This window comes from Ciconia boyciana, chromosome 2 (genome assembly GCF_034638445.1).
Source record: "Ciconia boyciana chromosome 2, ASM3463844v1, whole genome shotgun sequence".
Classification (NCBI taxonomy): Eukaryota; Metazoa; Chordata; class Aves; order Ciconiiformes; family Ciconiidae; genus Ciconia; species Ciconia boyciana.
Window position 1 is genome coordinate 103,310,929 of NC_132935.1, and position 17,927 is coordinate 103,328,855.

The window sequence follows — 17,927 nt, forward strand, 5'->3', positions numbered from 1 at the left end:
AGAGTCTAATACACATCTTTTTCAGTTTCATCAGTTAAATCCCAGGAAATAAGTAATGAAAAGTTTCTTGTTCAGTTTTATTTCAAAGTATGCACATTATCTGCAAGGAGATGCCAAGACAGCCCAAACAGCTTGTATACATCACTAGTATACAAATTTGAGCAGAGACTTAAGGCTACACACTTTCCTGCAGAAGATTTCCCCTTCCTTCTGCTAGCTTTACATGTGTTTTCAGCTTCAAGCAAAGCGAGTTGCTCTTCTGTGGATTTTTGAAGCCTTCCAAAGTGTTTGGCAAGTTCTTTCTACTTGCCCCAAATCTCTAGTTCTTGAAATTGCAATGACCTTCAGACAGCTTTTTACTGTCCTGTACCAAGGAACCTGTCCTGTGCCAACACACAGTTCCGTGTATAGGAACAGTAAACATGTAGGTCTAAAGCAGAATGACTATTTTGGTGTCTTGAAGTCTAAAAAAACCCCTGAATTTATTTTAACACTCACTTCCATTTTGCGCATTAAGAAAGTTTCAAACTTTCATTGTACTTACTGAAATACACTAAGGAGACAAACTTCAGACTAGATAAACATAGAAGCAAATCACCATAGGGAAAAAGAGCTAATTGTTTCTCTAAAATAATCATCATTTTAAGAAACTGATAACAAAAGCCAAGAATTTATATTACTTTACCTCTAAAAAATATCTGTATGCAGAAAATAATCACCAAGCTTATTTAATAAACTTACCTTCTTCATGTACTCTGTGACTGGGTTCTGTTGCAAGAATTCAGTACTTTCTCGTGTATAAAATCTCTCTGTGTCAGCAAGAAACTGAGATTCAAAGGATTCTTTATAGACAGTTAGTGTAGGTCCTTTTGCAAATGCATCATCTTCATTCAGCCCCAGCTCCACTACAAAAAAAAAAAAGCAAGTAATGACAAAATTGTCTTTTATGAAGTGGTCTCTTGCAACTAAGCAGGTACCTTCCTTCTAACTTACATGAACGTAATCAATGGGGACAGTATCAGCATCACTTTTAAAAACTTTTAAAACTATACATTTATTTTGCATTTAAAAAATAAGCAGCACATGACATTACTCATGGAAACTGCACTTTTTGATACATTACAAAATGGATGATAGTGAAGTTTTCCAAATCCTATCTCAAAAGCTAGTTCAAATTCCCCCTCCATTTTTTCCTCTTAGAGTTCCAGCTTACGTGCATACGTTGTTTTATTAATGAAACCAGTCCTTAATCTGCATAGCAAAACTCTCAATTTCAAAAACAATCCCACTCCGCTTTATAAAATACTATGCTTCCCCCCTTCCAGATTTACCTCCTAAATAAGTGATTCGTAAACAATGAACACTCTTGCCTATCAGCCGTGCTTTCAAGCTTTACAAATATGGTATAATCAACTGTGTCAAATGTCTCTACAAACATGAAGTTAAACAATATATAACTGCATTTATTTTACTGTAAAAATCTTTACTGGACATCCAAGGAGGTGGGATGCTACTTCTGGGCTCTGATAGGGAATATATATTTATTTATTTTTAAGAGAGTAATAAAACCTTAAAGAAATCTCATTTACCATAAGATTGTACAACTCCACTGATCAGCCTTGTATTGATAGTTTCACCGTTTCTTTCCTTTTCAATCAATTTCAACACAGCATTTGTTACCTTAGAAAAGAGAGATTAAAAGCAAGTCAAGCACAGAGAAAGCAGCTGGTAGGTCAAGCACAGTATTTAATCAGGGGTGTATTTGTATATTCAAGACACATCAAGCCCCTTGAGAACAAAATTTAAGGACACCTGAACATATAAATTTCCTACAGACATCACAGAGTATGCTACACACCTTTAAGTTCTACAACGTAATTACAGTCCGATTAGTGGGGAGCTGTAAAAGGGTATGAAAGTGCTTGGTCTCTCTTTTTTTTTTTTAATTTCAAAAAGCACCGTCTAAACCAAACTTCTGTTTGTTTTATAGCTGAAGTACATGAAAACTTTGCAGTAAGAGCTGAACTAACCACCTGTACTTTACACAAAGAACACTATCGGCTTATGCTGATAAATAATGTGTTGCAACTACTGTTCCTCTAAACTGAAATCTAGCTAATATTTTCATAATATAATACAGTCTTTTCATCATGAAGTACTGGTAAATAAGAATTAAATCAAACATACATAAATATAATATTTTGTTGTGATGGAATGTCTTGTTTCATATTGTGCTGATTCACTAATTAAAAATATTTAGTTGGCCTGAATATCCCAGGCATCAGTGTAAATTTAAAGATTCACAGTAACATTAGAAGAGACCAAAATCCCAGGCCTGTCACTATCTGTTCTCATACAACGTTGACTCTCAAACCTTACGACATGACCATCAGCCAGTACTCCCGCCTGGCTTGGAAACAGCTGAAGTTGTTACTTCATTTAAGACAAGCCCCCTTAATGTTTTTTTTGGGTTTTTTTGTTTTTGGGGTTTGTTTTGTTTTGTTTATTTTTAAAGGAAAAAAAGAAGAGAAAAAAGCCAAGGGTCCTCTCGTCAAAGAGATAACAGAACAGTCTTGGTATCAAGGTTCAACCACACACACAGAGAAAGGCTCATTCCTCCCAAATATTTATTTTTTTAACATCACAAAGGAGAAGCAGAAGGCTCCCTTTTATTTTGTGGGTCTGCCCCCCATCCTCCAAATTCTCCTTGGAACAGTTACTAACAATATATAAAATTAACCCTATAACATAACACTATAGTTATAACATATATATATATATATATACCTGCTTATTTAATGGCCTGAATAAGCAGTCTCTCCAAGTCACCAAGGCAAGCTAGAAGCAAAGGAAGGGAGATGAAAGATGGAATAAAGAAAATATTTATATATACACACACACACATACACATGCAGGATAACTCCTTAAGGAAAGCTGATATAGTATGCTAAATAATCAGAACTTTTTTAATTATTATATTTTGGCACACACATTTCTCATGCAACAAGACTGTTTCACAATAAAATTACCATTTGCTTTATTACTAACTCTACCTAAGATGTCCCCTTTTCTGACCATGATCCACTGCCAACTCTGAAAGCTAACAAACCCTGCAAGTTACTTTGACAACATACAGCTTTTTTTTTTTTTTGGTGATTTTCAGGCTGACACAGTCCCTTAGCATTAGGCTGGTGAAGTTAGGAGGGAGGGAAGTAAGGATACCAACTGTTTTACTACCATATGCAAAGTTATTTTAGTGAAGCAGTAAAATAACACATCACTTCCATAACGCTTCACCAGCAAGGACAATAACTATCCTTTATTTAAAAAAAAAAAAGTTCCTTTAGTTATCTGAGATACAGAATTTCTGCTATGTTCTTCCCTTGTTTATATCACTTGATATTACAAAAAAATTATCAAGATCACAGTCTTTCAGAACTGTACCAAAATAACTTATATTACAAACCAAATGCTGACTCAATCTTAGCAGCTTGGATGCTAAAAAATTTGTAGAGATGTATTGAAGTCAACAGAAAAAAAAAAAACAGAACAATTTACTTCTCCATTCTATATTTGAAACACTTGACTGAATTCTAAGTGGAATGACAAGGCCATACTGATGCACACAAACAGTATAAGCAGCAAATATTCAGAAACAGACAACCCTCAACAGTTTATACTAATACTGGTAGTCCCAATACGTACAAGGCAGATTGAACATCTCACAGGTTTAGACCCATGGAGTTTTTACAAATATACTGGGGTGGGAGCAGAGAAAGTGGGGAGATCTCCACTTTGCCCACTTCTTCAAAACTTCTATGAACTTCATACAAGTTTCAAGGAGCAATCTGCAGGATGATAATGCAAATGTGACAGATGGAATGGATAAGTCACTGACTTCAAAAAGCTACTTACTGAATAAATTTCATATATTCCTTTACGACCTTCATCGCACTCACGACGAACCCAATGTCGATTGAGGTAGGCACATATCCCATTCAATACTTTGCTTGAAAACCTATAATCTTCCCACTGTTGAGTGTAGAATTTCAGCACACTCTCATCCATCAAATCTTCACCATCCTGAAATAATAAAAGTTTGCCAGTACTGTTGGGTAATTTTAAGGTACAACCAAGATATATAAGGGTGTACAAATCGACTGTGTAATAAATCTACACCATGCAATATATTTACAGGAAACATAGTGCTAATACACTTACTTCTGCATTAATAAAGCACAAGACCAGTATGAGATTTAGAAATTAGAACACGGGTAAAAAAAATGCACACCATAGACAAAGCTCCAAAAGACACTCCCATCCCTCCTTTGAGAGACAGCAAGAGGGGACCACATTAGAAACAGATCGCGACACTGATGAGTGTGCTAGGTAAAACACGCCAGTGCAATGGTAATGCATTCAACATGACAATCTCCATAAAATACACCACCCACTCCCACTGCTGCTACTTGGGGAGTTGAAACAAGTGAGCATAGATGGGGTCTTCTCTAGGAGCCTGTCAGGTAGTAAATGGAACCCTGTGTTCTTGGAAATGAGTATGGCATCATATTTGTTCTTGTTACAGAAAAAAAAGAAGATAAAGTTGTAACACATGGAAGTTCAAGTATCTTTCTAAACTGGACCACTACAGCTTGAATGGACAAGGGAATAAAGCCAGGAGTGCATTCTGGATAAGACCTCAGACACCTTTATGCAGCTTCATAAATTAATTACACAGTAGACTTGATAGGACACCAAGAATTCTTTTATTATTGCTCAAAACTAAAATCCCAAAAGTTAAAAGCATGGTTCCTTTCAAAAAAAGCAGTGCAACATCCTGCTCTATTAGTAGTTTGTTTATTAAATTAAATTAACGGCTACCATCAGGCATTTTGAACATTACAGGCAACTATTTTTTCAGCATTACCAATATGCTGGTTAATTGGTTAGAAAGTCTAGCTATTCTTGTTCAAGATACGGGACAGCTTAAGATGGCTTATAACGTTACTTCTATAAAACACAGAAACATTGCTTTGGCTTGAAGAGGAAAAGTGGCTCACAGGTACACTTAGCAACTGATCTATGCCTGAGGTAAAGCCTACAGAACTTTTTAATGGCTAATGGAGACAAAAGCAAAATTCAACATCATTCAATTTACTTCCGGCGGCTGCATACACCTCTAGGTTTGTTGATACAAGCTTTTCTCTACCCAACTCATATTACTACTACAAATGCAGATTAATCTAATGTCCCATCTTACCTTAAGGAGATTTGTCAAGTAGTTCTTCAGAAATTCTTTTAGCCTTTTGTACAATTCCAAGCCAACAAACTGAGCACCTCCAGGTGTCTGGCCCTTTTTCGATTTAGAAGGAGGTACTCCAGCTCCCCGTGCTTGATTAGACTGGTGTACACTAGTACAGTAGTTATAAACATGACTGACAGGAAAGTTAAGGTATATATATGTGCCAGCAGCAGACATTAAAAATACAATGAAAAACAATATTTTAATTTCAATAAGATATTTTTATATGACCATAAATTACATAAAATCAAACCAAAGCCAAGAAAATGAAGTAATTTTCAGGAGAATTATCTTCAGCAGAAACGTCAGACTGCTGAGTGCACTGCAAATACTGACACCAACATTAAATTTACCTAACACTTACTTAGCAAGACCACCAAGAATACAAAGCAGTGGAATTTGCTGATAACATTATTTTCAAGGTTTAAATGGAATTTATTTGATGTATTATATTGGCCTTCTACAAATACTTTCATTTGAACAGGAAGAAATTTCAACACTAGCCTCAAGCAACATTCAGTAGTTGAAAACACAAGAGGATAATATTTTTGCATTCTTTCTAACACAATCCTTTATGAAAGATTTGGCCATTTAACACTGGCAGACAAGGGACAAACCTAGAAAGCAGTAATGGTGAGACACATGCACTCAAATGCACACCATAAGAGAACTTTATTATGAGATTCACTGAAACTCAATTTTAGGCTACAAGTATAATCCCAACATTTAAGTATGTGGGAGCAATAATTTTTCCTCTCATACTAATACAGCCCAGAAGACTTGCTGTATCTGTTAATGTAACATTTCAAGAAAACATTCTGCTTTCTGATCTAAAACATTCAAATATTCAGAATTCTTCCAAAGTAGTAAGTGGAAGTCACATTCCTCAAAACACTTCAAATACGAAAGCATCCTGAAAGAAACTGCACTCCACAAACAAGGAAAATAAACTAGCTTGGTAGCACTCAAATTCAACTAGATGAGGACTCAGATCTGACAACAAAAGTTACCCTAATGGCTCACCCGGCAAACGATTAGCCAACAGGAATGAAGCTACTGAGCACTCACGCTTCTACTGACAGTCCGAGGGCAGGCTTTTGAGTCACATCCTTTGTTAGAGAACATTGTATTAAGCAATCCAGAAGGTCTAATTTGGTTTAACTTGTGTTTTAACTAATGGGCCAAGCTTTAACCACTAGATAGGCTTCCTCCACAGTATGCCACGTATTAGGAAATTAATACGTTGCTGAGATTTGCCTTTTATCTTTCCCTTCAGAAAGACCAGCACAATATAATGGAAGACATCACCACAATTAAATACCAAGGGAATTATAAACCCGAAATATATGATGCATTACAGTTATTATGAACAGGCTTGCTTCTAGTATTTAAACAGTACAGCTCAAGCAGAAAAATCTCTTCAAATATCCAGCTAGCTCCCTTGCAATTACTTCAAAAAGCAGCTTCATGGACAAATCATATCCTTAAACTGGGTTTAAGGATAGGAGTGTCCTGCATGCCACCAGGAACAAGGCTCATGGTCTTTGTGTCAAACTGAAAGGAAAGCCTGCTCATGGTCTATACTCATGTACTTGTTCAGAAAGTCATCGCATTCTGTCCAAAAGGGTAAGGCTCTTAGGCTCTTTGCCTAAGATTAACCCTTTTTGAAAACATACATTTATTTCTTACCTGTTACCTCATCCAGGTGGCAGATAACTAGATTTCCCATGATATAAACTAATAACATAAAACCTTCATTTGTGCTTAGCAACTGAACCTTTATCAGCCTCTTATCTCTACAGACACTTATTTCCTGGACATTAATGATTTCTCCCAGCTCCTAGTCATTTGTTTGTTCAACTTTCCTGGCACTGTTGCTACTTTTACCATCTACACTTCTATTTCAGAATTCCCTGTTCAAGTGAGGAACATCACTCAGCATTAACAATTTTTCTCTAGATACAAAACTTACTTTCTTTTCACAAACAAGAAAAGCAGGGCTTACCTCACAGTTTAACTTTAAAATAGTTAATATAAGGTCCTCTGAATTGTGTGTGGAAAGTCTCTCCATCACAATACAAGGAATTTAAGGCTGATTCATAAATACCCAGTTGGCAGTCTTGCCTCCTTCTTCCCCTAACTCTCCTATCCCAAATGGCTTTGAACAAGCCTAAAAATATGAGGATTGTCTAGACAATGGGTAATTCTTGCCGTTTCTGAGTACTGCCTGATGAAAATACTCTTTCTGTTCTTCTCCAAGAATAATCACAACAGCCTTCAGAAAAATAAAAGACCAAGGTTAGAAGACATAGGCTTTTTTCTAACCCCATACATGTACTATTAAAACCAAGATGCCTTGTAAAGTAAACACTGAGAGAGACTGAGACCTTTTGTCTATGCCTGACGCTAATCAGCTCAGAGCTGGAGTAAAAATATACCAGTAACGCCCATCTTTACTTGTTATTCTGGCTTAAGTCTTGCTAGCCAAAGTGTCCAAGACGGCACTTTTGAAATGCTGTAGTTCAGTTGTTCTGTGCAAGTCAAACTGAAGTTAGTCTGCCTGTGCAGAAGGCAGTTTTTAAGTGTAAATAACTCTTTGACATATTATACATAAAAGAATGCTCTCTCACACTTTGTTGACAATCTGTGTCCCCATCTGCTAAAGCCAACCACTGACAGAAAGACTGACATACTCAAAACAAAATCAGACTTGCACTGCTTACAACGAAGTACGTGACAGTCCATCTGAGAATCACAAGGGGAACACTATGAAAAGAATTCTTGGTTGCAGAAAGCAAACCAATCCCCTCAACTGCTTCGTAGGCTGGAAGCCATATACATATCCAAACAGCTATTAGGAAACGTTTCTGTGGGTGTTTGCACAATTCTGCATAGCAATTCACATACTACAACAAGCAGAGAAGTTAATTCATCAATAGAATAGCTTGCACCAGTGAAGCTGCACTGCTCCCCAAGCTTCTGGCTGCTGAACTTCAGACTTGGCCCAGAAAACAGACAAACCATCTACAGGAGGAACAGATCAAGATCCATCTCCTCTAACTTCTACACCTTCCTTACAGTGAGGAAGAAATTACATTTACTTATCTAAATTAAAATTTGAGGTAGAAGACTGCAAGGAAATTTATAAACTGATTCAGCATTGTGCTGTTTAAGATGACAAATCTTTTTCAGAACTTTATTCTCCTCTGAAACTCTTCAAAATGGGATACAAGAAGCAGCCAAAGAGAAATTAACTTTGCTGCCTTCGTCTTTGATATAATTTACACTGCTTTTGACAACCTTGACACAGTTTCTAAAGTCAGGCAGTGCAAAGGAAAAAAAATCCTATGCTGCCACACCATAATGAATTTAGGGTCTTGTAGGAGATCATCTCTCCACTGAAAGAAATGATCCTGACCCACAACCCACCTGGTGGGCTTACTTGCCACCTGCTTTTCCAGTAGCATGGGAGTTCATGCAGGCAACCAGTGATTTGGACTGGGGAAGTGACTGCCGCTAGAACTAACTGTTGTCCCTGTTCCCAGATCCTTTACTGAGCAGATCTGAATGTCTGTGTCCACACAGGGGAAGTGAGACAGACCCTTTCAGTAGTAGTGTGCATACTTTTTGAGCAAGTATGCCATCAAAACACAAGGTTGAACATGCCACGGTCACCTCTAATCTACCCTCAGCCCCAGAAAAGTACCAAAATACTCCATACAGCATTTTTTTCCTCCAGGAGTAAGTGCAAATAGAAATTATATGAGACAAGTATCAGTTTTGTAATTCAACACACAACAGGAAAACACTCAGATTTCACATTGATGAGTGCAAATTACTCAGTTTCACATGAGCCCCTAATCTTACATTTTTTATAAAGAAAACAGTTCTGCTGAGGTAATAACTGATTCCCCTTTCAGCAGCACAACTGGGTCCCCACAGTTGTTCTATTTTGCTATGAAAAATTATAATAACTGGAATAAGTCTGCTTGAGGAACAGATATGTAAAATTAAAAGGAACAGAAAGGGAAGCAGAATTAATACAACATAGCACAAAACTATAAGGCAGAGAGAAACAACAACAAAGCTTTTGAAAAGGAGGAAGCATGCAACAACAACAAAAGCTGAACAACTCTCTCACCAGAATTTCTCTCTTATTACTTCTAGCCTCTGTAGTATAAAGATCAATTTTAGGCATAAATTCGCTATTTCACAGATCTAAAGTGGTAATTAACTCTATGCTGAGTGCTCTGCCACCTCAACAGCTGGCCTACAGAAACAAGTTGAGATTAGTTCCACTTTTGTCAAAAATTTGTATTTTCCTAGAGTACACCAAAGGTATATATAGAACATCATATAGAAAGTTACTGAAAATACTGATAGGAAAATTGCTAGGAAAGATTATGGAAGTTTTGTATTCTTGTAAAACCACTTCTAATACAAGCAATACAGCTTACTATATTTACTAGAGAAGAACTTTACATATTTTCTTCAAAATTATCAAAGCCATTTCAACTCCTGTGTGTCCAGAAGATTGGGCTGTGCCAACCTGACAACACCACCTCATGCAGAAGTAAAGCTGCGAAGAGAAGTGGACATGCCTACATGACTCCAAAATTTCGTAAGTCAAACAGACAGAGGAATTTCGCTCAAGTTTTTGAAATGATGAGGTTACCAAAAAATCAATCACTTTTCAGAACAAGTGCTTTAAACACCCACTTCAGCTTTCTGAGGAGCAGCAGTAAAACAAAAAAACCTCAGAAACCTTCATTCTTTTCAGGGAGGTATCAGCAAGAGCCTATTTTAAGTATGTTCAGTTTGTCATCCAGTAAGGAAGGGTTACAGATATGCCACAAAGCAGTTCAAAGAAAACAAACAAAAAAATCAAGACCCTGCCCCCAACCCCACACATTCTCCATTTGTGTTTCAATACACTTTATCGTAAGATCAATTACACATTTAAGTGTTTAGATCAGATACCATTACACTGTTAAACCATCCCCATTTTAGTCAAGGAAGGACTGAGGCAGAGACCGAAGGAGCTATTACAGCATCAGCCATGCAGCTGCTATGAAAATCCAGGCATAACTGAGCTCAGACAAGTTTTTGCAAGTCTGAGATCTGAGAGACTTCTAGCAAAAGCCATCTGAAGACTAATAGATAACTTCTTGTTTCCCTCTTCATGGCATAAACTCAAACAAATCACAGAGAAGCACTGAGTTACAAGGAAAACACAAATTTTCAAAGCCAAATGCATATACAAAGTGTACAGTCTTTATGCCAGGAAGCGTAAGAACCACCGTAACTGAGGTTGCTTTTAAGTTTAAAGTTCTTTGCATTGACAGAAGTTGGTTTTGTACAGAATACTCTTGGTTACTATAAAAAGCAAGTAGAACAGCAAGCAATCATTGTGGAGAACAACATAAAAAAAAGGAACTGATTGCACTAATATAAACATATTCTGTACTTCTTTCAAATCGAAGCAGCAATTTTTATAAATATACACAAAACCATACAATCATACCTACCTTTCCACACAAGGAAAAATGTATTTGTTTATGTGTTCGAAGGATACAAATACATTTACTTCTACCTTCACATTCCTTCACACAAGCACTAACTGGTACATGAGAAATGCTACGAAATATCATATTGAATATAAGCAGGATTAACACCAGCAGACAGCGGAGGCTGCTTTGATGTATCCAGAGCGACCTTAAACAATTTGACATTAAACTGAAAGGATAGCTTAGAGTGAGAGAATCTCAAGAGAAAGTAGAACAGTTTCTGAGTTAAAAAGTCCATGCCCTAACACCCCAGTATCTTTACTGTACAGAAAAAGCATAATAATCTGTTCAGGAAAAAAAACAACATACCATGCTGCCTGGTAACAACAGATTAATGTAATCAGAAAATAAAATATTCTCACAGTTTTAATATACATCTGCTGATCTAAAATCCTACTAAAATACAGGAATTCCAGTCAAAGCCACTAGGAGAAGGACTGTAATAGAAGCAACTACAAAAGACCTTGGCAAATGGATGCCAAGAGAAGGGCTTCGTGATTTTGCTTGGGCAATATGTACTACTGGTGCTGAATCTATCCACAGAAAAAAAAAAACATTAAATGTATTTATACGTTCTATTTTATGGACAGATTATCCTGAGTCATCTGGTATTTTTAAAATGTAAACATACTACACTTAATTATTTAATGTTTAACACAGTCTTTTCCTTTACCACTTGCTAATATCTGAGAAAAAAAATCCCAGCTTATAAAACAGGTTACAGTAACCTTTTGTGATGTACAACTACTTACATTTGGTCCAATGGATAATCGGTAACTATAACTCCGTTAAAGTAAGTTAACAAAACCAAATCACAATAAGCAAATTCAGAAACAAGGAAAAGATTTTTCATAAAATAATGAAATGTGACAGAACAAGCTAACCTTCACCTAACCTTAAAATACTTAAAGCAATTAGTTTTGAAAAGAATTACTGTGCCTAATAATGGAACAATAATACAAGAAACACATTTGTAAAATCCAATTTACGGGTGTAAGACTTGAGCAAATTTTAAGTCATAGTAAATTCAGCCATTTTACTTCAAAGTTTCACATAAGAGCTATATGACAATTATGCCAAACACAATGACTCAAATGTATTATAGGAACCGCTGAAATCAACAGTAAGATTTTTATGTACACAACATTAGAAAGACTTTGAACGCCAATTTGGACATTGCAGATGCACTTTTTAGTAAAACAACCACACCTTCCATAGTACTGTATACTCTTCTTATCAATAAAAATATTTTAAGATATCTTACTATAGATAAAAACCTTATTTATTATAAAATAATGGTACTTGGAATCTTTAAACAGTCTTATTTTGCCCAGTTGAATTTTCTTTAAATATTAAAAGTGGACAAAAAGGTTCCTCTATTCCTTATGGGCATAAATTAACTACACTGTCTAAAAAAATTCCTTAAAGGTGCTTCTCACATTATGTTTTGTAAATCAAGACAGTGAAACCATGAGTTTATGCCAAAAAAAGTCATTTTGACGTTTCAAATAAAAAGTACACACATATGAAATAAAAGCCCACCACTAAGCTTCCCATTCACCAATCATATCTGGAAATTGAGAGGTTGTTGTGTGCTTGGAGGAAGAAAATAAGAATCTCAGAAAGTTATTCAGCTTTTTGGGTAAGCCACTATGATATATGATGTTAGTTTAATACAGTGCAGGAAAGTTTTCTGATAGTCTAGTACCTGGTCTGAGAATCTGCTTAAGATACATGAAATGAGAAGAGTAACAAAATCCTTTCATTCTCTCCACTGCAGAGTTTAAATCCAAATGTATGTAAATCCCAATTCACCCTCTCACACCATGAGGCCTGAGAAAAAGAAATTGCAGACTCACCATATGCAGACTCACTCAAAAAAATGGGCATCACCTTCTGCCAAAAAAAAGGAAACTAGCACAAGATGTATGAATATTTTATCATTGCCAAATGGAGTTTAAGAAGAGGTGGCCATAAAGACAAGTAACTTATAGCAATATAAATCTGAGCAAGTTGAGTAAGAATAATTCTAGTAGTAGGTCTTCCACCAACAATTCAAAACAGAAGCTCACAACTTGCTACACGCAAGCACAGTTCTCTCTAGGACAGACTGTCAGATTCCTCCAAACAGACTAAATGCCACAGAGAGATATTCCTATACATTGATACTAGAATTTCATTACTCCTTGACTAATTGCAGCAAATGGGGTTCCTTTTTTGCTGTTGCAGAACAGCAGCTTGAACTTTTTCCCTCTGCATAAAGTAGAGAGAATTACTTCTGAGTGAACCCCCCCTCTCAGGTGCAGTGTACCAAAACTTGCTGTTGTCCTCCTCAGTTCCAGGAGTGACTCCTGAGTGACTTTATCACTGCTCTAACATTGCCTTTTACAAAGCAGTCCTATTGCTAACAGCCTCCAAACTAATTGTCACTAAAGGAAAAATAGGGTAATAAGGCCCTTCCCTCACAACGTTAGTAATGCTGTTAGGTCTACCATTCCTAGAAATCTAGTTAATCTTATTGACTATTTCTCTTTTCTGCATGAAGTCAATGCTTGGCACGTAATCCTATGCTAGCTTGTAATACAGCCTGTCACACGACGTTAGTTACTATTGCAGAAGCTACTAGGTTCTTCAGTACTAGAAATAACTTAATTATCTGAGTAAGGGACAGAAAAGCATCCAGATAAAGGATTTAATTTTCAAGAATCCCACACATGGGAAAAAACCCCAAAACAACAAACCACACACACAAAAAACCAGTCTCTTCTTCCACAGCAAGCACTGTTCTAAAGGAATTCTTTTTCTATATGGAAGTTGTAAATTCTCAATCGGAAACACAAAGAACATACCTCAGAAAGTAATTAAAGTACATTACTACACTGATCTTCATAATCATGTAAGGAAGGGTAAATAAAAATATCACAACTTCTATAAAGCACTGCTCTTCTGGTTAGGTGCTTTGGCATAGCTGGCAGGGCAAAAGGAATCACAAAATTATACGCAGTACTGAAAAACATTTGGTGATCATCTGATTTGACAAAAAATACACCCTGTAATCAGAAGCACAAACCAATCTAAATTAGAAAAAGTAGGGAAGAAGATCTTGAGAACCACCATTCAGAAACAAGATTTCTTGGTTCATCTCTTCAGTATTCTCAGAATGAAGGAAAAAACCACCTTAAGTACAAGCTCTGGTCTGTATTCAGAGACTGAATCTAGTGTCTCACAAAAACAGACACTCTGAACAAAGAAAATGAATGGAGGTAGGATGGAGATCCAAACTGTCTGAACTGTGTAACTCTTCTAATTCTTTCCCAGATTAACTTGAACAAGGCAAAACAAAAACTTCCTCATCTCCAATCAATTACGACTGAAAATTCGATACCAGATACAGTAAAGGCAGTTTTGCTTGTATGCATGGTTCTCCTCCTTCTCTTGTAAATTAGAGGGATGAAATGGAATCCACTTCAGGAGCAATACCCTGACAAAAAAAAAAAAAAAAAAACAGAAAAAAAACAGGGGTGGGGAAAAGACAAAAGAGGATGAGGAAATTACTAAACTGTCCACTGCACAAGATTTCCAAACTGCTGTCACAACCAGCAAGCCTGTAAGTAGGGCTAATCTTCAGACCAATTACAGCTGCAGCTGAAACTCATCTGCATCTGTTTTGCTTTCCAAACCAAGCTGCTTGATAGGCTGAGCCTCCTAAAATAAATGTCCATCAATCTACTAAACTTGCTGTACACAGAGACTGAGCAAATGTGTTACACATACTGCATCTGAATGGGGAGTAATCTTAAGCACAGCTTTTGAACATGTGCACTTGGTACAGGATGCAAAGTGCATTGTCATCTTCATAATAGATTAAAAACTCTTAGCCTAACCAGTGTCAAATATTCTGAGTTACCAGACTATTAAACTAATCCACAAATTAAAGTCAACCACCAAATTATCCACTAAATGAATTCACTTATGAAAGTAACAAAAACCGACCTTAGTTTCAGACCCAACAACTCCTTGAAGCAGCAAGGAGGAAATGAGTAGTTAATAGACAACATATCCCTTTTACAGCTTCGTCCCAAGAATATTTGAGAACATCAGAAGGAGAGGAAAAAAAAGCAAGTGTTTTAACATTACCATTATAAGTATTTAGTCTTCAGCTGCCCTGCTTGATAGAATGCGCAAACAGGAATATATTAAAGAAACTGAGAAGAAAAAAGTCTCTCAGAGGTTCTACTACATGTCAGTTTTCTAACATTCAACTTTTGCAGACTTATTTCATTCAGTCAAGAACAATACTGAACCTAGTGCTGCAAGAAATCAGTCATTTCAAGTCTTAGGAAAAGTTCTGACCCTAAACCAAATGTTATTGCATATTCCCATAACTATTAAAGAAGTATACTAGGAATACTCAGCAGACTGCTCAGAGTTTTTCCCATACCTCCCAGGATCATGGATTCTGCAGGCACAGATCAGATTACACATTGACTCTGAGATTACATGTACAGAAAACAAACTTTTCTATCTCCTTAGAAAGTCCAGAGAACTACAGAATTAATGGCTTTATAGCCTTCAAGCTCCTCTTTCTTTTATAAAAGCTCTGTCCTTTCAAAAAAATTAACACAGACTAAAATTTGATATGCAATTCCAAATCAGTGCCAACAACAGCTTTAGACATTAATTTATGTATCAGAACAATAACCTTTATTAAAACAAACCTCTAAAAACTGATTAAAAAATAGCAGAACTACTTAAAGTAAGATAGGAAATGTATTCAGTGATTTCTTCTATTATATGTCTACACACTTTGCTGTACCACCATCTTAAGCGGTGCTTACTCTACTGAGCAATACAAGGTTACAAGAGTGAACACAGAACAGATGCAAAACAGGTGGTTCCTCATCAAATCCATTTACATGCCACTTTATAGGTAGAACATAGAAGAAGGATTTCTCACTTTCCACACAAAGTCCTGAGTCAAACACTGAAACTGTAATACAGCAAGAGGCACATCCCTCCTTCAAATTAGTTATAAAAGATCCTCATGCACTACCTGACAGAAACAAGTTTGCTACAATCTTCCAAGTAGTACTGCAGCACACACATACAGGGATGAACACAACCTCCTTTTAGTATCTTATAACAACTCCCAGAATGGGAAGATGCTGGAAAATTTCAATAGCTCTTTGATGCAAGGTAGGAATTCAAGAGAAATCCACTGGGTGTGTTCTCACTCCAACTGGAAAATTATAAAACCAACTCAAGAGTAAAGTACTACTCTGAGGTTGACATGAGAAAAATTTTCCAGGTAACTGGACATTATTACCAGTAAGAATTGCAGCATACTGCCAGAGACTAACATATAAAGGAAAAAGAATTTCTGTTTTCTTTTGGTGTATCGTGGGCTCAAAATTAGGCCTATTAATAAAATCACTTTAAACACCTGCTCTATCAAAGATAATAGTAATCAAACCTTCAAATAGTAATCAAAAATTCAGAGGTAGCCATAATTATGAAGACAGTTTTCCAGACAACAGAATGTTCCTGCTTATTTGCTAGTAAGATTTAAACAGAAAAGGCTAATCTCCAAAAGAAAAATATATTCCTAAAAGCCACTAAGTCAAATAGTTATGAAGCAATTTTGAGTTTAGAAAAGTAAAAAGCCATCTCTAATCTACTAATAGTGAAAGTACTAACTGGCTTAGGCATTAGGATACGTGTAGAGTTCCATGTATCTGGATTTTGCCATACTTTGTCTGGTGTAAACCTGTTGAATTCCAGCTCTTAGGTCATCCCATATCTGGTCAAGACCAATCTGTTTAAGTCCATGCGGGTTCTGACTCCTATTAGAGGACATTTTGTATTTCCTGTGAAGTCTTCCAGTGCAGCAGCCTGAGATCTGGTTATTCCTCCATCAGAATCACAAGTCAAGTAACATTCTAAACTCAGCTGCAGCAACTCAGTGAGATATTCTTTACATACAAAGAGTGATGTTTCCCAGGAAGATAATCTGCAAAAGGAAAAGAAAATATACACGTTATATGACAGTCCAAATTCATTCACACTAGAGAAAAAGATACAAAATTAATGACTTCATTGAAACATTTTCATTTACACAGATGACAAATCCATTACAAGACCTGAAATACCAGAACCAAGGAACATAATTTTGCAATTCATCAATCCACTACAAAATGTGACTGTTAGTGCTCAGATCTGTCCAACGCCTATAGGTACTTAGGTCAGTGCTGCTGACAACAAAACCCTAGTAAGGAAACGTAACAGTAAAAATCTTTCCAAGCAGCAGACACTATCTACTAGTAAGTGTTTCCCCCCTATACAACAGGGAAACTCCGGTATTTCCAAACAACTCAGGGTTCTGTGGTAACTCATCGTTTAACAAAAATCCTGATGGATATCGAAGATTAACCAGAAGATACTAAAAATAACTATTTTTCTTCAGTTATCAGTAACTCTTCCAGAGCTGAGATTCTATTACAGGTAACCTGAAAGTCCAAAGTATTCTGGGAGCAGAGAATTCTTCTATCTGGTAAACGCATACTTAGCAAAGAATCAATGTAAGCAAGTGAACACCACCTCCTTCAATGTCATCTTACCAGGAAGAAATATGCAGCCAATAATGGTGGGAAGAAAGAACAATTAATCGAGTGCACAAAATAAAGATTGCATGAATTGTAAATTAAAGAATAAGAAACTAAGAAAATGCACTACTCCTATGAGTGCACACAAAATTTGGGAGGTAGTGGAAAGATGGCTATCAATTCATCAGCCTTGTGAAATGACAGAGTAGGAAAACAGTCACCTGGAAAGGATTACTGAGAATATCAAGCAGAGAAGATCCATTTTTACACAAGTCCTTAAAAATATTTTGCAATTTTAACACGTCTCATCCACCGTAGCAACAGAATTAAGAAGATACCCAAAAATGACAAAGGAGGTAACACGATTTAAAAAATTAACCCACAAATAACAGAGTTGCAGTAAGTCAGGACCAACTTACTCTTACTGCAGCCTTTCAATATAAAAAGGGAGCTTAT

At 36.3% G+C, this 17,927-nt stretch overlaps 1 protein-coding gene across 1 annotated transcript in view; it reads right to left on the bottom strand.

Moving 5' to 3' along the window:
- Positions 1-17,927, bottom strand: part of CUL1 (cullin 1) — a 53,815-nt gene that overhangs the window by 20,931 nt on the left and 14,957 nt on the right. The window contains exons 2-7 of the mRNA XM_072853400.1: positions 16,587-16,879; positions 5,261-5,435; positions 3,916-4,083; positions 2,788-2,838; positions 1,590-1,680; positions 742-905 (exon numbers count right to left, since the gene is read on the bottom strand). Coding sequence (XP_072709501.1) covers positions 742-905; positions 1,590-1,680; positions 2,788-2,838; positions 3,916-4,083; positions 5,261-5,435; positions 16,587-16,726 — 789 coding nt within the window. The 5' untranslated portion in view covers positions 16,727-16,879. The remainder of the gene's footprint in view (positions 1-741; positions 906-1,589; positions 1,681-2,787; positions 2,839-3,915; positions 4,084-5,260; positions 5,436-16,586; positions 16,880-17,927) is intronic.